We start from the raw sequence: 26,266 nt of genomic DNA, 5'->3' as shown, positions 1-26,266 counted from the left end.
ATAAGGAACAAAAAAGTCAGTGGTCGCATATCTGTAGGATCATTGGTTAGTGAGCTATAGTCACTTTTTTTGTACTTTGTGCACTTAAGCCTCTTTTTGTTTACTTCTGGATATCGTTTTGAGTCAAATGATTTTTCATTTTAAAGCTTATGATATATATTTTCTAAACACGAAATAAAACAATTGACCGCGAGCCGACTTTGCAGCCGTTTCGTGGTAGACGGTCACATATATTCATCGTTTATCTCTTTGGTCAACATCGAATTTGTTTGTGGCTGACTTCGCTTGGGACCAAATGGCATATGACCAAGTCAACTGTGGCCGAATTGGTTCGGGTCCGAATCGACCTGCTTCCATGCTGAATAGCAGAAAATGGCGAAAAATTACGCACTTTTACAAGGCAAAAAGCAACTTTTCTAGGCATTGCTGACATGGTGCCTTCGCGAAAGAAAGTTTTCTACTATAAAGACGTAACTTTTGATATGGTTTGTATGTTTAAAGGTGCAAAATTAACAATATGGCGCACCGGTTTATATATACCGCCGCGTTCAGCAAGTCATCATCACGACACTCGCACTACGTGCTCTACATGATAAATATCGAATGATAGAATTCGCCATCTTCGTCCTTCAAAATTTGAAGAAGAAGCTAGAATTGAAGGCTGAAAACACGTAGGCTTATGTAGGCCTAAGTGTAATGATAAATGAACTACCACTAAATGTTCCTGTCAGTGCTGCAGTGCAAAACTTCTCTTGCAATTCCATCTTTACATTATATTTAAATAATAATGGATTATATGTTTATGTAAATATTTATTTTCTTTTAACATGTAAAACTGTGTTTTATACGTTAGCAGGGCCCTGCTGAAAATCAATTTTTATTGAGCAGGTTACCCTGTTGAAATATTGTGAAATAAATAAATAAATAAATTTCTTTCAGGAATATCTTGTTTGATTCCATATCAAGTTGGATCGATATGAAAAGGTTAAAGGACTCGACCATGGTCCCAAATAGGGACGGCTGGTCATTATTCGATTTCCCGCATTATCCGCGTCTCAAAGAAACTTGCCATTAAAGAAAAAACCGCTTGAAAAAAATTATGTTATTCGTACTATCAACTATAATTTTGGAGACGGTATAAAATCAAACATGTTGACATATATAGCCAGGATTTTTTTTTATGGAAGTGCTTATTTTGAAAAGGTGGACTTTTTTCCAAGGGAATTTGTGAAAAGTGGACTTTCTTCCCCAAATTTGGACAAAGCTTTACAAATCCACATTTTTTTTGCATTTTTGGTGGGGGGTGAGTCACACCCCCTGACTACGGCTCTGCATATAGGCATACATCATGCATTTATCAATGAGAATGATGTAGAGCTTTCAGTTATATTTTATTTTCCATATATATTCATTACTTTTCCAAGTTCTCCTTTTCAAAAAATTGCCTTGACATTGATCAAAATTTGTCCTACATCCAAGCCGTTGCGTTTTTGTGGAGCCCTGATGGAGTTGAGATGATGGCATTCAGCTTAGACACTGTGCAGGCCTATATAGTTCTTACCAATAACTATGTTATTTGAATGTTATTATTGATAAATCAAAATTGCGTTTATCTTATTATTTTAAAGGACTAATAAAATAATTATTTTAAGGACCAATAGAGCTTATCCGTGATCTATAAGCTGCATATCCTATCGTCGACTGCTTTACCCTGTTGGATTTTCAAAAGAAGTACCTGCTTGTTCAACCATGACTGTTTCAAAATAGCCCGCCAAAGTCATGCAGGTAAATCCGAGGTCGTGCATTGAATTGGTTTGAATGAGGAATACTACGGGAACCAGCGCCTTTTGTTAGAAGTCACACATGAGTAACGTGGATAACCTCTATTAAAAGAATTATTTTATCTATGTTAAAATGTTGGAATAAGTTTATAACATCGGGTTCATGCTATTCTTAATTATAGTTTCAATGGATATCCTTGTGAAAAAAACCCGATTTAGTTGAATAAAATGATAGAGATGCACTAGCTACCGCTCGGGTTCGGGCAGCCCTATTAGTTACTAAGGATGGCAGAAGGGGTGGGGTGGAAGAGGGGGACCTTCTCAGTAATTAGGTGTCTCCCATGCTGTCCGGAACAGTAGTATGAGAACCGCATAAAAGTAAACTACTGCCGCCTAAAAATACAGCTAATAATAATGTACATGGAGGAGGAGGGGGAGAAGGAGGGTCGAGTGGGGTTAGTAGGTTAATATTTATAAACGGGATTTTGGCATACATTGTCAAAAAATCTTGCTATCTCTTGGACCATATACTAAACATTTTAGCTATTTTGCGGCCATTCTGAAATACTTACACAATAGAAAAAGTAATGAATCATATTTCAGACCATCTAAGCCTGGTTTGAGACTATTACTAATAAGTGAGTCTGTTTTCTTTATTTTGTCTATCAGTTTGGGAGTCATTTTCGATCCCGCTTTTGCAGAGGTTGATTTTTGGTAGACATTTTGTATGTTAATAAAGGCACTTAATTGAAATGTGTTCTCAAAAAAAGTACATGTTGCAATTATTTTTTACCTTTTCAGCTGATTTTACTGCCCTAATATTAAGTTTATTGGCACAATATATTAAATATACTGCGCCAAAAAAGAACCCTTACACTTGGAAATATAATCACAATTTTCAAAACTGAACCATCTAATCCTGCACATTATGACACCAATTTGAATCCAATGTAACTTCCAGAAGTAAAGTTACAAGCAATTGAGTAGACAATGGTCCAGTTTCTTCAATGAAGCTTTATTTAAAGCATTTCAGTTTTACTTATCTGTAATTTTCATTACTTGCATTTTATATGTCAGTTCTTTTGTTTCAGTTTTCTTTAGCCATTTACCACTCTCAAACCAGATGTCTAGTCCGTGGAGTTTTGAATAGGCCAGTTTGTCACTTTTAAAACTGGACCTGCGTCTAATCAAATGCTCGTAACTTTGCTTCTTGAAGTCACATTGGATTCAATGAGGTGTCATAATGTGCCGGGATTAAATAGTGCATCTATTAAAAAAAACTTTACCCCAATATGGTTCAGTTTGAAATTGTGATTATTTTTCCAAGTGTAAGGATAATTTTATGGAGCAATACAGCATAAAGGTTTTGTATCGGGGCCACGGGATAAAATGTCCAGTTTGTTATATTTCGCCCCAATGGATAAGAGTTTAATTTTTATATTGATTGGTGGAAACAAACAAACACATAAACAAACTAAAATTTGACCATTAAGAGTGCAGGCCTTGAAGAATATTAAAATAAATTTTCCTTTAGAGACAGCCCTTAACCTACGTGAAATGCATATTCTTAGGGAAGTAGTTCATTGGTAGAGCACCAGCACAGTCACCTTCGGAGCCTTATTTCATCCTTATATAGATGGGCACTCCATTATAATGCCTCTTTGAAGGTGTCTTGGGAAGTATTTCTTGAACTGCATATCTCCTTGTTTTGGGTAGGCATCAAACAATTCTCTGAGATCTCTGGACTTAGGACCAGACTTAAGGGATCCCAACTGTCTCGCTTCCCTCAGGGATAGATTTAATTAAATCATCATCAGAGATTGGGCGCTCCATCCTACTTTCAGGCTAGGAACAGCTGAGTTGACGTAAACCAGCGTGCCAAGTCAATGCCCCATATTACCCAGCTGACCCTTGGGCTAGAGTGAGCTGAGCAGAGTTTGCACTGCTGGAACTGGGATGTGCAATGTCATTAAGAACAATGACTGGTCACAGGAACCTAGTCTTACTATCAGTTGGAGGGGTAGTTCATTGGTAGATCACCAGCGCGGTCAACAGAGTCTAATTTCACCCTTCTTAAGATAAGTACTCCTGGTGTAGTTCTCTCTTGGAAGATGACAAAATTGGAAAAATTATTTTGTTGCAGTCTAATTAACAAACGAACAAAACCAGCGTATTACACTAGCAAGTGCCACACCGTTACAACGGTCCACCCTGGGTGATGTAAGGCAGCAGGCAAGACTAGTGTATAGCTATGAAAAGTGTCGTTGAGGAATATTTATATGTGTCACTTGGCATATTTAGGTCTGAGTGTCTTGTGCTGGTTCGTCTTCTTTATCTTCACATGGAGACGGTTTCCAGCTTTGAATCAGGTCTATCTGTCGGAATGCTTTGCTTTGACGGCATATTAAACCATATCACATAGCTGGTTCTGAGTGCGGTTTAGAAGCCACATCCATGATGCTACGTCTCTTTCTACTTGGTAGGCCTACTCAAAGAGCAGCGATGCATTTTGTCAGCGATGCCGTGTTGTAAATACCTCTGCTTCCAAATTCAATTGGGAAGTAGTGCGTACACCATCCCCTATTTTCGCAGTCGGCTACAAGATCTTTGTTTTTTTTTTTTTTTCTTGCATTGGCATTTGACAGGTTTTCTTCCATTGGGACTGTAAGCTCAATGATGATAACTGTTTTGGTCCTTTCAGAATAGATTGTAATATCAGGACGTTTTGCAGTCTCTGTGATTATGGGAGGAAATACTACTTGCTTTATTTTTATGTTCCTTAATTATATAGGGTCGATATTGTGCTTTGTTTTATGTTTTGTTTTCGATTTGTTGGCGCTTTCAGCTACTCGGGCTATTTTTATCTGTACCGGTACCTTGTCCCTTCAATCATATTCAATGCAGAGAATGGTCCAAAACTTTTACTACAATCATGAAAAAGCGTCCACAGTTTTAGAAGCTGGAGGCTCGGTCAAGAGAAAACCAGAGCACCGGAAGTGTCATTACACGACTACAATGATCACAGATAGTAGCGACTTTACATTATTGGAATCCTTGTATCGATTTGAAGAGATACAAAATCATAATCTTGGAGATGTAGAATTGTCAACTTTGGCCACTTTAAGCATTTCAAAGTCAAAGTTAAGGGGTCAATATCAAATACTGCTCAAATTTAAGTGTATAAAACTTAAAATTTCAGTTATAGGCATCATTATTTTCCTGAATATTATATTTAGTTGTTGAAAAAGATTACTTTAACATTTCAGCGGGATTATTACTAGCCTTAATAGTACATTCAACTTACTGAAAGTTGGTAGTGTTAAAAGGCCGTTAGCATCTTCACAAGTCAATATTTCAAATCTCATTCTAATGTCAGTGTCACTTGAACTGGTGAGAGGTTGTATTTCAATCAATTTAGCTGCTGTCACGCTTTCAAATGATATAATGTCGTATGCATATATCGCCTGGTGGTTAACATGAAATATCTGTGAGAGTGAAATAGAAAGGGTTAGGTATGATTATGTTACTGTTGGGCAAAGATAAGTAGCCGGGCAACTCTTGCCAAAATGGCTTAGACAAAAGTTACCATAATGTGCACTGTAAGAAATAAAGGTTCTAAAAGGTTCCTCTAAGGAGAAGAGAACCTAAAAAATGGTTCCAAAACCGTCGAAAATGGCCCCAAAAATGTGATACAGAACCGTTTTCAGTTCTTTAGAGAACCTTTAAGGATTCTTCAAAATTACAGAACCTTTTGAGAGGTTCAAGATGGGGATTCTCCGGAGAGGACCAAAAAGGTTCTATTTAGAACCTTTATTTCGTCGAGTGTGCAATACACTATGTTCCCCAAGAAACTAATAATTTCAAAGTCAAATAAGAGCTTCCGTTTGCCCGCAAAATTCAATCCCACCAGCCATTTTGAAATTGGAAGTTCAAGGCTGCTATTTGGATTTTTAAGTTGTTCAATTGAATTGTTCATGTCATAACACATACAGTCTGCAAAACAATTAAGGTACCAGTTATTGTTACCCCTGTATATTCTAAACAAAGGCATATATGACGTGCTTTCCATTTATAAGAACATGAAAGTGGAACTTTGGATTTTTTACTTCCTTAGGTTTTAAATCAGAGCTAAAGGCTGCTGGTTTTACTTTTGACATATTTATCTTTTTTAGGATATACAGGGGTAAACATAACTGGTACCTTAACTATTTGGCTTACTGTATAATTAACCAACAAGAACATTAAAAATTGACATTCTTAACTGTTTTAGTAAATTGGACCCCCGGGAAGACACTTTTGGCCAATTCAATTCAGAGGAAGAATAACCCTAGAATCAACTTTCTATAATTACAAAGTGAGCTTCATTTCCCATTTGGGCGCGGATCTGAGATTGACTAATATTTGTAAGTATTTGCTTGTTATCATTAGTGTATCATTGAATGATAACTGTGCAGATTCGTGCCCAGCTTAATAATTAAGGCAACAACTATAACAGAAGCTGTGTACAAACAACGTCTCAAGTGGTTTGACCATGTTGTCAAACCAAGTTTATAACCAGGATTTCACACAATCAAAAGCAAGAGGCTGTCCACCACTGCGTTGAAAGGACCAAATACAAGAAGAATTTCAGCTGCCAGTCGAAAAGGCAGAGGAGCTTACAAACAACATACAGGAATGCCAAGGAAGAGCAGATATTATACACCAATAAGTCAAAGTCAAGTAAGTCAACTAGATTGTTAAAACGTTAAAACCTCATTTGAAATGTTGATATAAAACAAAAACAAGTGTGTTATAAAAGGTCTTTTAACGAAGTTGTTTAATAGGCTACCGGCCTCTGATGCATGAGCTTATGTGTTTAATTTCGTTTCTCCATGATACATGAATTGGCAAAATGAAACACGAAAGCGATCCGTTCTTTGGCGGGAACGATTAACGGTAAAGAGAGCCATGCCGTTCCATGTAATTTGAAAGGAGTAGGAAGATGAACCCTGGCTGCCCCTATGGCTGTTGGATATTCGCCATCTAGTTTTGTTCACATCTTAGGATAGACGTAATGAGACGATAGGACATCGACAAAGCTGCACTCATGGAAGAAATCAAGTGATTCTGACATTCGTTTGTTTAATCACAAACATCACAACATTTCTGAAAGTTTGAATTATCACTGTCGATCTAGCAAGATATGTTCGTAGCTTAGAAATCCCAAGGAAGATCGTTAACATCATGAGTAATTCTTATCAGGACATAAAAAACTTGTGCAGTGAAATCAGAAGGCACCCTCCCTTTATATTCCTGGCGTTCGACAGGCTGACGTTTGGTCTCCATTGCTTTTCGTTCTTGCCATATGCAGTTGATAAAACCCTCCAACAGGGGGGGGGTCTCATCAAGATTATGGATCATTTCTTGTACTTGGCCGCATACTGTAGTGCCGATGTATGTAAATGCAAAGGAGTAAATCTTAATTCAATTCAATTTCAATTCAATTCAATTCAATTCAATTCAATTCAATTCAATTCAATTCAATTCAATTCAAGTTTATTTGGTTTCTTCTCACATATATACAAATTATTATTAAATACAGATAATCAAATACATTATAAATTATATGAGATGTGGATGCCATCAAGAACGCTGAGCGTGTGGCTGATGGCACCCAAGGTTACATGAAAATATTACAATGAAAAACATAGAATTTAATAATTTATTAAATATGAAAATAACATTTTTGCAAAGAAAAGAAAAACAGTAAATGGATGTCATATTAGGTACATATACATATACCACATGAATATATTTGACAAAAATTACTTTGATATGAACTAGAACATCCATGAAAATGAGGGTGCCGAAAAAAAGCATCAAGGGGTGGGGGGGTAAGGAAATTTACATGATTGATGCGTACTCGTTATTGACGGTTTCATAGTGGTATTGATCCAGGATATAATTTTTCATTCGTTTTTAAAGGAGGATAGGGAGCAAGAGTTTTAATGTCGTCGTTCAGTGAATTCCAAGTGGTAGGTCCCTGGGTTTTAATTGTGTTTTTGGCTAGCAGTGTGTTTGTCGTCGCGATGTTAAGGTCAAGGGCCTGTCTGGTCTCATAATTATGAATTTCAGAATTTGTCATGAAATGATTATTTGGTAAGTCCTGTGGGAGGAGGTCATGGTGGTAACGATACATATGAGTTGCTAGTTGAAACGTGTAAATATCACGAATTTTTAGTTTTTTAAGGAAATGAAAAGAGGGGTTGAATGATCCAGCCAAAGTGAATAAGTGCATGTTCTGATGATTTTCTTTTGCATAATGAAAAGGGATTCCAAGTTACTATTATTTTTATCACCCCATACCATTGTATGGGATTGGAAGGATTGGAAAAGCATCTATTGCATTTAAAGAACTTTGGTTTGTAAGGACCTGTACGTTATTTTAGATAACAAGATGAAGTTTAACAATGCATGTGTTATCTTTATGCTTTTTTATGCTTTCAAATGCTGGACTCTCACCAAACGAGTCCAGATTAGGCACCTTTGACATGAGTCACCAAAGGAAATTTTTCTGCAAGAAATGGACACAGCATATCAACAACGAATACATAAGACATAAGATCCATGACAAAGTAACAGATACTCAATGCTCTCATCAGAAACGCCGATTACAGTGGTTTTGTCAACCATTGACAATGATGAGAGCCCCACTCTACTTCTGGAAACCACGGAAAGAGGAGACCGGAACGCCCTAGGACAACATGGAAGGACGTCGTTAAAGTTCGGGACTTTGATAGGCTTGGGTCAGGTGGTCTGAGCATGGACGTATAATAGAGCACGAAGTGCGATGGACTTGCAACTCCGTTCGTCGATGTGAGGTCAGCGATCGTCACGCTTGCAACATGTGGACGTTGATGGCAGCAGCATTTTTCTGTAATTAGCATATTCGTGACGTCATGTTAACGTAAGTCTCCACAACACTACGCAGTAGGCCTACTATCGTAGGTGGCAGCAGCATTTTTCTGCAGTTTCTTTAGGCTATCAGCACAGGGTAATACACAGGGAAGCCGACGCTGACGCCATCTTTTGTATTGCGCTAGTATAGAAGTTGCAACGGCCTGGTCTGAGGCGGAGGTTAAAATTGTCTCAACAAATTGTATGCCTTTGTTCTTATTGTAAAGGTGGTGTTCATTTAAGGCCATCTGCCCTCTCGGTCATCGCCATCATTCTTTTGTTGATTTGATGTTAGACAGTAAATTAAAATTTATCTACGGTCACGCTTTTTGTGTCTCCAAGTAGGTGGAATGCCTTCCCAAAACACATCCGATTACTTGTTTGCTGATGGTTAATGCATGTCTGCTTTTATTTTGTAAATTGTAGGTGTTTTCATTCATCTTCAATTTAATATTTCGACAATTCAAATAATTGTGTGAATGTAACGTCGATAAGAGATCGTTTGAACATTTGATTAGAAAGAGTGAAGGTAAAGTGCCAAATCTTGATTTTTAAACCCGAATTTGGCAACTATAGGCCCTATATCTATTTTTTATTGTACCGTTTTAAATGTATACCGTACATATTTTAGGCCACTATAGAGTAACACTTCAAAGGGAATCTCTTTTTATACCTCACATAATAATGGATGGGCGAATTATCCAAGTTATCCAAGTATTCAACTCAGTAAACAAAGTTTGTTGTATCTGATCCAGAAAATGAACTTACTTGTGTACGTTTTAGCAACCACTGCTCCTACTGACAACCGACGCTAGAAGGGTTTCCAGCGTGATATTTTGGGTTGCCAGTTGGTTTTCCTTCTGGAGATTTTCTTGATCCCTGTTGCAGAAACTCATCAAAAATGTGAGAAAGCTGATACTGTCCCTCGTCTCTAGCGTCGGTTAACTGTAGACGCAGTCACTCCTCATCAAGTGTTGACAAAGGCAACAGTTGTTGCTGAAACGTACATAAGTAAGTGCATTTTCTGGATCTTCGGCATTTTCTGCATTTTCTGAACTTTGTTTACTGAGTTTACATCCTGATAAATTTGTTCAATCATTATCCAAGTATTGTCTTAAATAATTGTCATCAATACAACCATCAACTAAACCCACTTGAAAGCAGAACAATATAAGCTATAAAAGTAAAATCAATCTAAAAGACTTAAAAGTTAAACTACTACTGACAAACAAGTATATATAATCGAAACAATATTTGTTTATTGTTTGTCATAAAACAAACACTTTATAAGTTTCTTAATTCCAGACTTTTAATTATAGAGTTGGGTCATGAGTCGTGAAGCTCGGATCTGAGTCATTTGAATGTCGAGTCTCAAGTAGGCAAATGCGAAGGGAAAGTGGTCGTGTGTCATAATTATTGGTAACATATTCCTGTTAATCCATCACAGTGGCAATGAATAATGGATACATTAACAAATTAAATACTGTTGAGTTACTTACCTTAGGCATTCCTGTGTCGTAAGTAATATATTCCATTGCATTGCTATCGTTGCCAAGTTTAATCAGCACACTGGTGACACAGTTTATGATCGAACCGAGGTCTCCCACTGGTCTGCATTGCAAAATGACACCAGATATTAACATTGGGTCAGTGAAGGTCACCTGAACGAAAAAGAAAGAAATGCAAGTAAGCAAAATAAAATCATTCATTCATTCATGATGATGTTCAATTAGTTTTTCGGTCACATACTGCTCTTTCCACCCACCTCAAACAGACTCATACCAATAAGCGCATAAATAGACTTAGCAACCTGGAATCACAAGGCAGAATATTCAAAACTAAGTGCAATAAGGTATTGTCTTCAAAGTTTTTGTCAAATCTGGCTTTAGATGATAATCTTGTTCGTTTTATATTCAAATCACGCCTACAACTTTTAGAGTGTAATTCTCTCCTCCACAAATACTACCCCAACACGTACCCAAAAACATGTCGTATTTGTAATAATCCAGCTGATACTGTATCCCACATCATGAATGGTTGTATGCATTTCAGAAACATTTATGTTGCTAGACACGACCGTATTGTGGTAGTGGCTCTTATTAGGGAGGAAACCATGAAACTACACCCCCAGTTTGATATTTTTAGTGACCAACCCATAACAGGCGATTTTCTTGGTTCTCAATCCGATTTCCAATACATCCATCACAGAAAACCCGATCTCCTTATTTGTGATCGTCAGACCATGCAAGCTTTTATTGTTGAAATATCATGCCCATTTGATGCTTTTGTTATAACACCAAATTCAACATTTACCAACCACTCAATGAGCACATCACCCTGGACACACCGTATTCATGCAAAACAATTGTCATTATTATAGGTAGCCTCGGAAGTATTCACAACAAGGTCACTTCAGGACTAAAAATGCTTGGCTTTTCAAATAGGCGGTGTAAGGCGATCGCTAGATACCTCAGCATTAGCGCAGCCATTGGCTCAAATATTATATGGAAGCAACGCGCTCGCAATATTTTGCAGCGATAATGGTTGTCGATTTGCTGAGGTATCTGGCAATTGTCCCAACCATCTTTGGTTTCCCACAAATTTATAATGTCTTCTTCATTGATGCGTAATTATTGCATTGCTATGCTCCGCTTGTATTATATATTTTGTATTGTACTGTGGTTTTATATGCAATAAAAGATATGAATATGTATTTATTTATTTATTTATTTATTTATTTATTTATTTATTTATTTATTTATTTATCTATTTATTCCCCTTTGCATTAAGTAATAGAACATCACGACAATAAAAGAAATGATAAATGAGAAAAATACACGCTCATGGTCATGGATTAATGGATTTAATGTAGTATTTATGAAACATGGTACGGGCGTCAATCCTGGTGGAATTAGGTATCATAACCCCTCTTATTGGCAAAATTAGCCACTTATTTCAATCACTTTTTGGCAACTCAGGCCAAATGTTTCTCGACTTTTCACTTTGGCTATTCTAGATGTCCTGTCATAGAGGTGACAATTGTAGTATTTTTGCAAACATTTTTGCCAAATATTGTGTCAATAGGAAAAAACGTTGACCAGGTCAACTTTAAGAAAATCAGGAATGTCTGTGGTAAAGTTGTAGCAATATACCTACCACATAGCAAGAAATCTCAAACTCAGATAATATCCCATCATGCATGCACTAGGACTTTACACATATTCTGCATAAATATAAGTTTACACCACCTGCTCTTGAAGGTCACCTCAGAATCAATTTGCATTGTGGGATATGGTGCAATAAAATCTGTGTCTTGTGGGTGAATGTTCATTCATTCATTCATTCATTTTATTTCCATAAAAAACTGACATTCACAAAAACAATCAAATTAAAAATTTACAGAAAACAACACATTATGGAGGAAGAGGCTGGAAGGCCAATAAGGCCAGATATATCGCCTCCCCTAGAAATTATAAAGTTACAAATAACATTTATACAAAAAAATCAATCAAACATCACATAAAAAGGAATCACTAACCAAAAGACAAGACAAGGACGGTGCTTAAAGATAATATATTAAGTATATTTTGAGATTAACATTTCTTTAAATTGATAACGGAAATGTTTAATAGATCTGGAGTTTTTCACAAAAATACCTAGTGAATTCCAAAGGATGGGGCCTTTAGTACGAATTGCGTGATCAGAAAAAACTTTTTTGTTTTTAGTCAAATTTAAGTCGTTTACATGTCTTGTCTTGTAGTTATGTACATCAGAGCGTTTGGAAAAATAATTATTAAATATAAGAGGGAGTTCATTAATAGAATACTTGTACATGAATGTACCCAAATCTAGTGTGTACATATCTTCGATAGTTAAGATGTTATAGTTTGCAAACAACGGTCCTGTATGTTCTCTGTAGTGACTGTTTGCTATCGTTCTTATAGCCCACTTTTGGAGTTTCATTAATTTACTTAAGTAAGTTTTACAGGTATCCGCCCATACAAGTATTCCATAATTAAGATAGGGCATTATCAAAGTACAATAAAGGGTATGTAAAATACGTTCTGGTACATAATGTTTTAGTTTGGTCATGACACCAACATTTCTTGACACTGTTTTTGAAATACAATCTATGTGGCTTTTCCAAGTGAGACATTCATCTATTAACACACCAAGAAACTTGGTTTGTTGTACTCTTTCTAAGGTAGTGTAGTTAAGTATGATTCTCAGATCATTAATTTGTGTCATATTTGGCGTTCCTAGTATCATGTAATTTGTTTTACTGGCATTAACAGACAATTTATTTGCTCTGAACCAATTGCTCACTTCCTCTAGTTCTTTGTTTATTAGATTGACTTGCTTTTCTATGTTTTCATGTGAATATAAAATTGTTGTATCATCTGCAAAGAGGATGAAATCAAGTATATTAGATGTATTAGTTATATCATTTATATATAGTATAAATAAAAGAGGGCCGAGAATAGATCCTTGTGGAACTCCGCAAATTACATTTTTCAATTCTGATGAATGGCAATTATAAGATACATATTGTTTCCTGTTACTTAAATAACTTCTGAACCAGTCTAAGACAATGCCACGAAGGCCATAGTGTTCTAGTTTGTGAAGGAGAATATTGTGATCAATTGTATCAAATGCCTTAGACAAGTCCAAAAATATTCCAACAGTCGTCTCGTTTCTCTCAACCGCGAAATTTATTTTATCTACCATTTGTTCAATAGCCATAGAGGTTGAGTGCTTTGGTCTAAAACCAAATTGTTTAGTGTTAAGGATTCCTTGAGTATCAATATAATCCATACATCTCTGTTAAAAACTAATCTTTCAAGAATTTTGGAAAAACATGGTAGGAGAGAAACGGGACGATAATTTGAGAAAACTTCAACATCTTGTTTTTTGAAAAGTGGTATGACCTTAGCTACTTTCATTTTATCTGGAACAATTCCGGTAGAAATAGATAAATTAAATATCATATTAAGAGGTTTGGCAATTTCTCGACTTACTTTTTTTATGATTAGATTGCCAATATTGTCGTGACCACCACTCTTATTTAACTTTAACTTATCTATAATTTTGATTATATCAAGTTCAACAATTGGTTTCAGGTACATACTCCCAGATATGGTATCGTTTAGATAATCAAAATAATGTTTCCCTTTGTGTTGAATGGTTGAAGCAAGATTAGGACCTATATTTACAAAAAATCATTAAATTTATTTGAGATATCTTGAGGATTGTTGATAGTATTGCCACCTTCATCTTTAAATTTACTTTGAGTCGATTGTTTTTTGCTTCGTCCAATAACATCATTGATTGTTTTCCATGTTTGTTTCATATTGCATTTAGCATGCTCAAACTTAGAGAAAAAATATTTTCGTTTCGATTTTCGAAGAAGCATTTGTAACTTATTTTTATATGTCTTAAATAATTGACAATTTCTAGCATTAGGTGATTTAATATATTGTTTATACAATAAATTCTTTTATTAATACTCTTAAGTAAACCTTTGGTGATCCATGGTGCTATTGGTTCTTTTCTTCTATTACCCGTGCATTTTTTAATGGGATGCAATCATCATATAAAGTATTAAAAGTATCAATAAATGTATTATAATCATCATTTGCATTATTATTGTCAAGAGTTTCGTCCCATTTAACCTCTGACAGTCGTTTTTTAAACTTAGATACATTAACATCACTATGAATTCTTGTGTAAGTTGCCTTATTCGTTTTTTTCATTTCGTTTATGTATTTCAAGATTGGTTGACAAAGTAGTTGGAAAATGGTCACTTATGTCTGTAATCAAAATTGTCGATTTGATTATATTTTCATTGGTTGTCAGAATATTGTCAATAATTGTAGCTGATGTTGGTGTAATTCTAGTTGGTTTATAAATTGTAGGCGTCAATGAACATGAGTAAAGAAGTTCAAGATAATCATGAGTGGGTCTGTGACTATCTACCTTTAGTAAATCAATGTTGAAATCACCCATTATATATATCTGTTTTCTGTCTGATGTTAATTTTTTTAAAGAGGGTCAAAATCCGTCATAAAGTCATTTATTGAATTGTGAGCCCTGTATAACACACCGACTACAGCATTTTTAGAAGAATTACATTCAATTTCTATAAAACACGACTCATAATTAGAGTGAGCATTGCAAAGGTCTGGCCTAAGTTTATACTTAACTTTATCAGAGATATAAAGGCACACGCCTCCTTTACCTCGTCCAATCCTGTTCATATATTCTAAATTGTAGCCAGGAAGATTATACATATTCGGAGGTGTGTCTTTCAAATGTGTTTCGGAAATACCAATAACATCGAAATCTTGATCTAGCGTATTAATACATTGTTTAAATTTAGCGAAATTTTTGGATAAGCTTCGAATATTAACATTTAACATGTTAAAGTTTCCACTACTTGCTTTCGGATCTGAACAGAACTGTGCAGGGGTAAGATATGAACAATCGTGTATATCGTCGTTTACAGTATTTACTACATCACTATAGATCTTGCTCGAATTACAATCAAATGTTAATGGATTAAATACCATGTCATTATATTTTTCTAGGTCTGTATCTGTTAAATTAACGTGGTATGCTTGGTTTAAGTTGTCAGCTTCTGCTTCGATATCAGAATTATCGCTATTATCAATGGGTTCAATGCATTTCGAGCAGATCCAATCCTTTGGATTTAGACATTTTAATTGTTTAGGCTTTAATAAGGTACATTTTTTATGAACGTAACCGTTACAAATTTTACATGATATATCCTTGTGACATTGTTTTACAATTTTTGAGCACTTAACACATACATCCTTAATATTAACAGACATAACAGAAAGAAAACACCAACAATATATAACTCTTATCAATTTCTAATACAAAAATGTTAAAAGATAAAAAATAATTGCAATTAAAGTTCTTTGTTAATTGCAAACACTAATGTCACTAATCTGTCCTCATAAAAACAATGTTACTGGATTAAATGGACTTAAACATGCTACATTTCCAGATGTGTTGGTTCCTCTTTATGTTAAAATATTTGAACCCAGCAAACACAGAAATGTTTTTAAAATGTTTATTTCAAAACCTTTTAATAACATTTAAATGTCGGGTTACATAAAGATCATGAAAACGTTTTTAAAACGTTATTGAAATTATTTTGGGCAAACATTTTTCGCAAAATATTTTTTTCAACCCCAAAATAACATTCTGTTTAGAATGTTTTGTATCAAGTTTTCACGAATGTTTTTGGAATGTTATTTAAACGTTTTTATACCCTTTATATAACCCGACATTTAAACGTTTTCTGTAAAACATTTTTGTTTGCTGAGCAGTAGATGATCAAAAAATGTTTTTTAAGGTTATGAAAACGTTTTATACTCTTAATATACCCTTTATATAACCCGACATTTAAACGTTTCTCACAACCTTTTATAACCTTTTGCGAATGATGTCGAAAACGTTTTGTGTTTGCTGGGCAGTTTCCCATTACAAGCACTGACTTTTTTCGAGACCTATTCCACCTGCTCTACATTTACTCAGTGGTATAGCGTGAGTTATCAATCGGATTGGAGTGGGGGCATCTGAACTGATTGAAGCGGCACTGGATTTGATTGAAGAGGTTGTTTGGTATTTCTTCTATGGAATGTGTCCAATTTCGACTCTCATTGCGAGCCATCCCCGTCCATAGGCGTAGATCCCGGGTGATGGGGGGGGGTGATGGGAGGATGGTCCCCACAATCATCCCCCATTAGCCCCCAAAGCCTATGCGCAAATTTATTCCAATTTTGCACAATATTTCATAAAAGTTTTCGCGCACTTCTCGCGCATTTGTACCATAAACTTATTCTGTCGCCAAAAGATGCCGGATTCACTATATTTCAAGAATTTTTTTCAACCCCATCCCCCACCAATGTCAAAAAGAAATATACGCCACTGCTTTTGACGCTACGCCTTTTCTGGCGGCGATTTGATTAGAATATGCAGAACACTTCACGAGACATGCTTGTTTTCATTTGATGAGAAGACAATTTAATTTCCATGCACACAAGCTTGATTTCTTTCCTATGTTGAAATTCTCATGCTGAAGTTGAATTGACCTTGCTCACGAGTGGTGATGAAATTAACAAGAGCATTGACGTTTTAATTTATGTAAGGGAAGTTTTAATCTTCCAAATACAGACTGCCCATCAAAAGGTTACAAATGTTTAAGTGGCAAAAGTACGCATAGCTGCAGATGAATTGATTGGTTTCACAGAAACACACAGCTTACACCAGCTAGTTTCTTAGCCAACAAGAACCAACAGTGCGGGTCATTTAGCTAAGCATTTACATACAGCGTACATAAAGTTATTTGAGGTGGAAGTACGAGATGGTATCTTAGATCACCATGCTGTGTGGTTAAATTGTCATTGACACCGAACATGAAACGACACGAGAAAATAAAAGTTTTTACTTTTGAACTTAGATGGTGTTGAATCAAGACTAAAGAGAGTAACATCCAGTGTGCCGCAAGGTACAGTCACAGGCCCATTACAGTTTCTCATATACATCACCGATCTACCAAGCAAACTACTGAAGAAGAAGAAGAAGAAGAAGAAGAAGAAGAAGAAGAAGAAGAAGAAGAAGAAGAAGAAGAAGAAGAAGAAGAAGAAGAAGAAGAAGAAGAAGAAGAAGAAGAAGAAGAAGAAGAAGAAGAAGAAGAAGAAGAAGAAGAAGAAGAAGAAGAAGAAGAAGAAGAAGAAGAAGAAGAAGAAGAAGAAGAAGAAGAAGAAGAAGAAGAAGAAGAAGAAGAAGAAGAAGAAGAAGAAGAAGAAGAAGAAGAAGAAGAAGAAGAAGAAGAAGAAGAAGAAGAAGAAGAAGAAGAAGAAGAAGAAGAAGAAGAAGAAGAAGAAGAAGAAGAAGAAGAAGAAGAAGAAGAAGAATGGAAGTGTTAAAGATCATATCAAAAGGAGTAGGAGTCAAAATTAACAGTGCCGGATCCCCTATTGCCGGGGTCAACTTTTTGAACTGCACTGATAGTCAGAATGGAGTCAAATTACTCTCAAAGTGGAGTAAACTAGCACTGACTCTAAAAAGGAGTTGCCTGACTGTCATAAAAGAGTCAGTTGACTCTACTTGTAGAATCAATTTACTCTACCTGACACAGCAGAGTTCAGAATTTTTGCAATTTTTAATTTAGGGATATTTCTTGATCATGGGTTGCCAGTTGAAGTTTGTATTTCACACCTTTCATATCCACAGAACTTTCTAGATTTTAATTACAATGGGATTCATCTCGAGATATTTATGCATAGCTGTGCCCCTAAAATATTGTCATATCTTCTATTGGAAATTTCTAAGAAATTTATTATAGAAACAATATTAAAAGTTGTTTGTGCTTATTCGTATTATATAATCAGTATTATAATAGTAATCTTAAGGGGGGTACTACACCCCTGGCCAATTTTGTGCCTATTTTTGCATTTTTCTCACAAATTATAGCGCATTGGTGACAGGTAAGATATTTATATTATAGGGGCAAAGACTACAACTACTGCACTGAAAATTCAGCAACTCAAGGCAAGTAGTTATTGATTTATTGATCAAATATTGGTTTCCCTCATTTTTGACTGTAACTCCACAACTGTTGTCTGTGCAGTGCAGTAGTTGTAGTCCATGTCCCTATAATATACATATCTTACTTGTCACCAATGCGCTATAATTTTTGAGAAAAATGCAAAAATAGGGCAGGGGTGTAGTACCCCCTTAAATGTTTGTAAATGTGATGAATTGTTCACACCATATGTTCACCTCACTGACCTAGCCAGTAGCCCGAGCCGCTAGCCGAGATCTAGCCCTAGTATTAAATCGTTTTACTTTCACTAGCATAACTAGGGCCAGAGGCACCCTTTTCATGCTTTTAGCTCAAATCAAGTGGAATGATTCACCTAGGCCTAACAAGTATAAGATGTGTCAGCCTTGTAACCAAGCTCACATCATACAGGGGGTCCCAAACAGTGGCGGCACCAGGAATTTGTTTCGGGGGGGCATGGGGTGATGGGGGGGCAAAATCGAAATATTTGCCTCAAAAGTGTGGGGGGGGGGCAGACTGTGGGGGCAAGAAAAATATTTGGGAGACAAATGCCCCCTTCCCCCGGTAGCGCCACCACTGGTCCCAAAACAAAGAGAACCCTCATTGCGCCCTCTTTTTGTCCTGTTTTTGAAAAGTTGATAAAATATATTTTGGTATGTAAAGAAACCTTTAATCGTTAGCTTTAATAAACCAAAACAGTTATTTCAATCGGCTAAAACTTTTGAAGATATGCCCTTTTATAGAAAAGTAGAGTGGTCTGCAAGATCACCAGACCTCACACCAGCTGATTTCTTCCTTTGGGGGCACAATCCAAGAACTTGGCAAACGCATTACTGCTACATTGCAATTACCCGGCAAAACGCAATTGATGCAATGATTACCAGGGCTGAAACCTGTATAATTCGCCAAGGAGGCAACCAGGCAGAGCAGCACAGTACACTCACTTCAGAAGAACCAAAGACAAACCAAAAGGTCCTTTTCAGGGCTAGCTGTTATTCTACAATGAGAAATTACTTATGTTGTAAATAACAGGAAAGCAAGAACAACAAAGTAAGACAGTAAGAAACATAATAAAACAAAAAAAGGCATAAATAACCAAGAAAAAATAAGTAATTCTAAGTATAGCAAAAGAAGTCCTATCCCACATCCATTTTACCCACAAATTAATGACACTTAACAAAATCCATAGCTCATAAACCCACCGGTAAACTCCATACCCAAAATAAAGTTATTTTATAAAGTTATCATTGAGGAATGTTTGATATTCATGCATGGTATAGTCCGTGTACTCCTTTTCAATCTTGAAGTAGCCAAACCTCCTCCGTGGACAGAGTGAAAAACGGGTACATTTCTTTATAAGAGCATATCTTCAAAAGATGTGAGCCGATTAAAATAATTGTTTTTGGTTTATTAAAGCTAACGATTACACAAGGTTTCTTTACATTATGAAAATATATTTGATCAATTTCAAAAATAAGAGAAAAAGAGGGCACAATGAGGGTTCTCTTTTTGGGGGACACCCTGTACATACATAAACATTTTATACCGCACATAATCTAATGAAAGGTCTAAGCGCCTTTACAGCCAAGGATGTAATAGAAACTAACAAAAATACAAAAGTAAAGGAACAATTACATAAAAGGTGTGTTTTTAACAGTTTTTTGAAAATAATAACACAAACAGCTTCTCTGACGAAGAGAGGGAGTATGTTCCGCAGCCGAGGTCTAATGACTGAAAAGTCCCTGTCACCTGCTGAACGATGAGTTTTGGAAATATGGAGCCTAGTATGATCAACCGATGAACAAAGATAATGATGAGAAATGCTCTGAGTGTTGTATAAAGCAATATCAGAGGAGAGGTATGTTGGTAGAGAGCTATTCAAATATTGGTACATAATTATAGACAAGCAACTTAAAATTAATACGTTGGTGGGCAGGTAGCCAATGAAGCCTCGCCAGGTAAGGAGATATGTGCTCACGTCTCTTAGCTCAGCAAATCAGGTGCACAGCTTTATTTTGAATACGCTGAAGTTTGCCAAACTGCGCATTGGTGATGCCTGCAAGCAATGAATTTCCGTAGTCAAGGCGGCATAGAACAAGAGCCCTGATAATATGATGGCAAGTGTCTTCATCCAATATTCCCTGATGCGGCCAATGCTGGTAGTTAAGAGTGCGGCACAATCCCCCACCTGGTGATTCCATGATAACATCCAGATTGCGGACGGAATTTGAAGGTTTAATCTCAGTAGTACCAACATCAAGAGTGTAATGTGCCCTGAGTAATTTAATTTGATTACGGTATTTATCTTTGTTTACAATTTAGAGTTATGCCATGAGATGGAAAACCCCCTTACACTTGCAAGAGTTGGTGTGTTAAGTTATTTTGGGATTCCCCCAAATTACTGTAAATAAATCTAGGATTATTTATGGATTGTTTGGGGAACCCCATTTCTCTCTCTAGAACATTCTCTGTATTGCATTAGTGGGAAAATCCTTTAGATTGTGAAATGGATGATGAAATCACTTTTAAAATTCCCCCAGGAAGTGAATGACAGAATGGTATATTAATAGATGATGGGTTTTTTGGATGAATAAAAAATGGGAGAGGTGGATTTTGGGCTTTGCAGAATGTCATGATAGGTTGTCAACTCTCTATCAATGTGTTGGTCTTCGTGATTCAAAAAAGAAGTACATTTAAACCAGCATAGCCAATAATGTGCTGTTTTAATACAGCAACGAAAGGGATTTTGAGTACATAAAAGTGCTCTTCCTCATCAAAGGATTAAAGTTCTTCTGTCGAATTGCTGGAGTCTGGTTCTTAAATCAACACATCTGTCAAATACAGTGGAGCAGTTCAGAAAGAAGCATGTGTCCTGGAGAAAGCGTGACTGGTGGAAGAAGCACCATTTTTGGAGAAAGCAGCGCAAAATTAATGTTTGGATAAAGCAGCGCAAGGAGTTAAGAGTTTGGAGAAAGTAGCACCATTTTTCTGTGAGGATTTTATACGCAAGGTTATATAAATCCAACTGTATAATGGACTTCGCTGATTTTCGCAGGACAAGTGAATAAGGATATATACATCAGTCTTCCAGAACATTTCAAGGCCTCTATGATCACCTAGAAGAGGACTGCTGGTTAAGTACTGAGCAGTTAAAATTGTGATCGTATGATTATTTTGTATGTGCATTAATCTATGCTTAAAGGAGTATTTCGTGATCCTAGCATCCTCTATTTATGTCATTTTTCATTAGATATCCACGAAAAAACCTATTCCCAAAATTTCAGTTGATTCCGATTTTGCGTTCGCGAGTTATGCATGATTATGTGTATTACACTGCTCCATAGATAATGTGTTGTAATTTCGTTCTGGTGCACCAGAACGAAATTCAAATTTCACGATATCTTTGCTAAACGAATTAATCTGCAAGAAATATTTTGTACATAAACATTATGTAGCCAGAGGTTTCCAGTGATATAAAAATCTCGACTTTTTTTTTATAGAAAAGTGGGGGGATGAGGCTGTGGATCACGAAGTGCCCCTTTAATCAAACAGTGTATTTGTGTTGTGCATTTGTTTGAATTTGGGTAAAAGGTGATTTTGGCCTTGAGTCAGTACGACTCGTAACAAGAGCGAGATCAGGATGAGATATTTATTTGTGAGGTGATCCAATAATCAGAAACTCAGTTTTCTCCATGTTTAATTTCAATTTGTTTGACGTCATCCAATTTTGAATATCTATTATACACCTCTCAATACAAGTGAGTGAACTAAAACATTCTGCTTGGTTCCTGGGATCATGCGATATAGATTTGAGTGTAATCCGCATAGATATGGTACGATAAATTGTGACTGCGTAGTATGTTACCAAGGGGAAGCATGTACGTTGTAAATATCAGAGGCCCCATTATGGAACCCTGATGTACTCCGCAGTCCAAAGGGATGTCACTAGAGCATTGGCCATCAATAGAGACACGACTGTATCTATTTAACATGTATGACCGGAACCTGTAACTCCATGAGCTATTTCCAGTCTGTGAAAAACAGTGTCGTGGTCGATCGTGTCAAACGCTGCTGTGAGATCCAGCATAACTAAGAGAGCACCATTTTGTTGTCATCAAGCTCACGCAAGACGTCACCATGAACTTTCAACAGTGCTGTCTCGGTACTATGCCCTTTGCGATAGGCAGACTACAAAGGCTAAGATAGACTCATTCAGTCCATGGCTGCTTACGTGATACCAAGACCAGCAAGTGTGACCAAATCCTCATGCATTGACCACTATACAGAAAGGGATAGGAACTCCATAGATAAATATCATCAAATTTGAGTATTGATTGAATTGCAAAATTATTACACATTTTGCAATTCCGAATTTGCAATATGTTATCAAAAACAACATTTTGAAAGTATTTGACGACGGAAGAAAAAAATATTCAACGACGGAAACGTTTACAATATAATCACAAAGTTGAACAAAATAGACAATTTTGCTGCACAACAGTCTCATGTTGTTCCGCTTTTGCATTCAAATGTATAGAAAGACCACTCGCTATGTAGAAGGTCACTTCGAGACTTACTGTCTATAAGCTGTTATGGCAGCGCGGAGGTGATCACGTGCGCATTTATAAAAGCGCATTTATATATATAACCGAAGTACACTGACGACACTCTCGATCACTTTGGCAATAAACGGTATATTGGAAACAGGTCTATAGTTCTTAAATATGTTTTGGTCCAGGGTAGGTTTCTTTAATATAGGAGTAACCATTGCACTTTTGAGTAAATCAGGGAAATTACAGGTTCTAGAGACATAATTATTTACAATGCGGGTTATTGTAGGCACAACAACAGGCAGATCAAGAGCAAAAGTTTTATATGTGAGGCGTTTAATCGCCTTTTCGATCTCATCGATAGAAATAGGCTCAAAAACGAGTAATCTGTGAGTTGTTGTGTCTAAAAAGCTATTATCTAACTCAGTGGGAGCATCAGTTTCCTCCAACTTGTTCCTGGAAGGAAAATTATTTATTTATTTATTTATTTATTTATTTATTTATTTATTTATTTATTTATTTATTTATTTATTTATTTATTTATTTATTTATTTATTTATTTATTTATTTATTTATTTATTTATTTATTTATTTTACCACTAAAGCAACAATTTAAGGCTTCGGTAGACTCATGAACAGCTAAGGATACGAATAAGATCTTTGGCATTCGCGCCTACTACCTTGGTCTTGAAGAAAGATGTTTTTGCTTGAGCAATCATCCCAGCAAACACAAAACGTTTTCGACATCATTCGCTTACTTACTGCTTACTGCTCCCTTAACCGGCTTGGTTGTCGGGGCACCACAGATGACATCTTAACAATCTCTCTCCATCTGTTCCTGTTTTCCACTGCCCTCTGTGAGGTGGCAAAGTTCAGGCCAGTGCATTTTCTTATGTTGTCTTCCCATTTCTTTTTCTGTCTTCCTCTTTTTCTTGAACCGTTCACTGTACCCTGTAGAACTGTTTTTGCGAACCCAGAGGAGCGAGATATGTGACCGTACCAACGTAGTTTATGTTGCCGGACTGTTGTTAGTAGGTCATCGTAGGGACCAATAGCTTGCTTCACTCTGGTCCGCACCTCCTCGTTGGTCACATGGTCTTTATAGGAGATGTTAAGGATCTTACGGAAACACCTCAACTCCAGTGCTTGTATTCTCCTTTCCAAGTCAGCTATCAGTGTCCACGTTTCACAGGCATACAGGAAGATGGATATGGCGAGGGTGCGCATTAGCTTGATTTTTGATCCCAGTGAGATGTTCTTGTCATTCCATAATGGCTTTAATTTTGCCATGGCACTGGTTGTTTGTGCAATTCTGGAAAGCACTTCAGGTTTTGACCTTTCATCTGATATAATCATACCAAGATATTTGAAGCTGGTTACTGTGCCTAATCTTTGATCACTTATTTCCACTGTTTCACTGATTCTTGTTGGATTGTTCGTCATCAACTTGGTCTTTTCTGCACTTATCTCCATTCCATACCATCTGTGATATTTGATGGAGGTTATTAATCAGGGACTTGAGTTTTTTTTTCTCACTGCCAGCTTAGCCATCTATATCATCAGCGAAGCGAAGATTAGATACTGCTCTGCCTCCAATGCTAACAGTTCCCTCATGGTTCTCTAGTGTATCAGCCATAATTCTTTCCAGGAATATGTTGAAAAGTGTTGGTGATAGCAGGCAACCTTGTCTCACACCGACTGATGTTTGAAACCAATCGCCTATATTTTCATTTGCCAGCACTGCACTCATGACATTACTGTACAGCTGTTCGATAGTACGCACTAGTGTTGGGTGGCTGTTATACGTTCTCATGGTGGCCCTAAGTGCAGCATGCCACACCCTATCGAATGCCTTCTTAAAGTCAATGAAGACATGGTATAGGTCCTGCTGGTGTTGGAGGTGTTTTTCACACAGTATTCTAAGGTTAAATATCTGTTCTGTGGTAATCGTTCCTGCTCTGAAGCCCGCCTGTTCTTCAGCAATGATGTTCTGGGGACAACTGCATCACAGTCCTGCTTCCTGAAGATATTGTGTGAAAGGTGGAAATAGCACCAAAGCAGCGCAAGGAGTTAAGTTTGGAGAAAGCAGCGCAAGGAGATAACGGTTTGGAGAAAGCAATGCCATTTTTGTGTGAGGATTTCATACGCAAGGATATTTATAAGTTACGCAAGTGTACACTGGATTCCGCTGATTTTCGCAGGACAAGTGAATAAGGATATATTACATCAGTCGTCCAGAACATTACAAGAATTCTAGGATCACCAACAAGAAGACAGCTAGTTAAGTACTGATATAGTAAAACCGTCATTGTGTGATTTTATTGTATATGCGATATTGTTATTATATGTACCAATCATACTCTGTTTTCAAGTAAAGACTTAGATTTTGTTAGCTTAATCAAACAGTGTATTTGTGTTGTGCATTCGTGTGAATTTGGGTAAAAGGTGATTTTGGCCTTGACTCAAGTCCGACTCGTAACACCATAATGTGTGATATGCTTCACAGCGACGCCCTCAATTTTACTCGGATTTCTACTTTTTGCATAATTATAATGCCCAGTGGTGTACTAAAATAACACGTAAAAGACTAAGCCTGAAGTGCTTTAATAACAGTAAAATTTAACTTCTTATATTAAATCAGAGTTCATCGATTGACTACTTGCTAACATCTCGCGTGGATGTCAGCTTATGTGTACACACGTCGAGCGCGATGTTCCGTGCAGTATTACATGTTACGATCGGCGAGCGTAGTACACTCATTGTAGGCGCTGGAATGAAATCGCAATTTTCTTCATTTCTTTGGCTCGAAATTAAAAGGGGATAATTTGATCAGTGAAAACAAACATTTAAATAGGAATCTATTCTTTTTGCAAATCACACATTATTGCTTGAAGAAAATGATGATTAGATAGAAGAGATTCTTCAACACTATAGTTTACAACAATATTATCATCAGCCCTTGATATTAGGATATCAAGAGTATTACCTGACTCATGGGTAGGACAAAATATATGTTGCTGAAACCCAGCAGTAAACAGAGAATTCTGGAAATTTGGAACTTCAGACTTAGGTGGATTATTAACATGAATGTTAAAATCACCCAAAATCAAAAACTTGCTTAGTATAGTGGTGACATCATTAATAAAGTTGTCAAATTCATTGATGAATTCAGATGTACTGTATCTGTTTACAACTGAAGGAGGTGGTCTATAAATACATATAAACCGAAGTCCAGACTGTTTATTGTCCCTTGTTCACTAACCTGCATCAACTCCGTGACCAGAGGTATTTGTAGTGTCCACCCGAACCCGCCATTTAGTCTTCCATAGGTGGTGCCATCATGTGCGTCTATAACGTGGCGGCCTGTTATCCCCGTTACATACTCAATTCCAGAAGGTATCATG

At 36.5% G+C, this 26,266-nt stretch overlaps 1 protein-coding gene across 1 annotated transcript; it reads right to left on the bottom strand.

Moving 5' to 3' along the window:
- Nucleotides 1-3,697: 3,697 nt before the first annotated feature.
- On the bottom strand, nucleotides 3,698-26,266 carry LOC140169231 (uncharacterized). Its single transcript, XM_072192488.1, has 4 exons — nucleotides 26,125-26,266; nucleotides 10,217-10,378; nucleotides 5,086-5,266; nucleotides 3,698-3,732 (listed from the first exon to the last, which is right to left on the bottom strand). Exons 1-4 carry the CDS (start codon nucleotides 26,263-26,265, stop codon nucleotides 3,698-3,700), a joined length of 519 nt encoding a protein of 172 aa, XP_072048589.1. The 5' UTR covers nucleotide 26,266.

Source organism: Amphiura filiformis, chromosome 14 (assembly GCF_039555335.1).
Source record: "Amphiura filiformis chromosome 14, Afil_fr2py, whole genome shotgun sequence".
Classification (NCBI taxonomy): Eukaryota; Metazoa; Echinodermata; class Ophiuroidea; order Amphilepidida; family Amphiuridae; genus Amphiura; species Amphiura filiformis.
The sequence above is the reverse complement of the archived record's forward strand: the minus strand, read 5'-3'. Positions and strand labels throughout refer to the sequence as shown.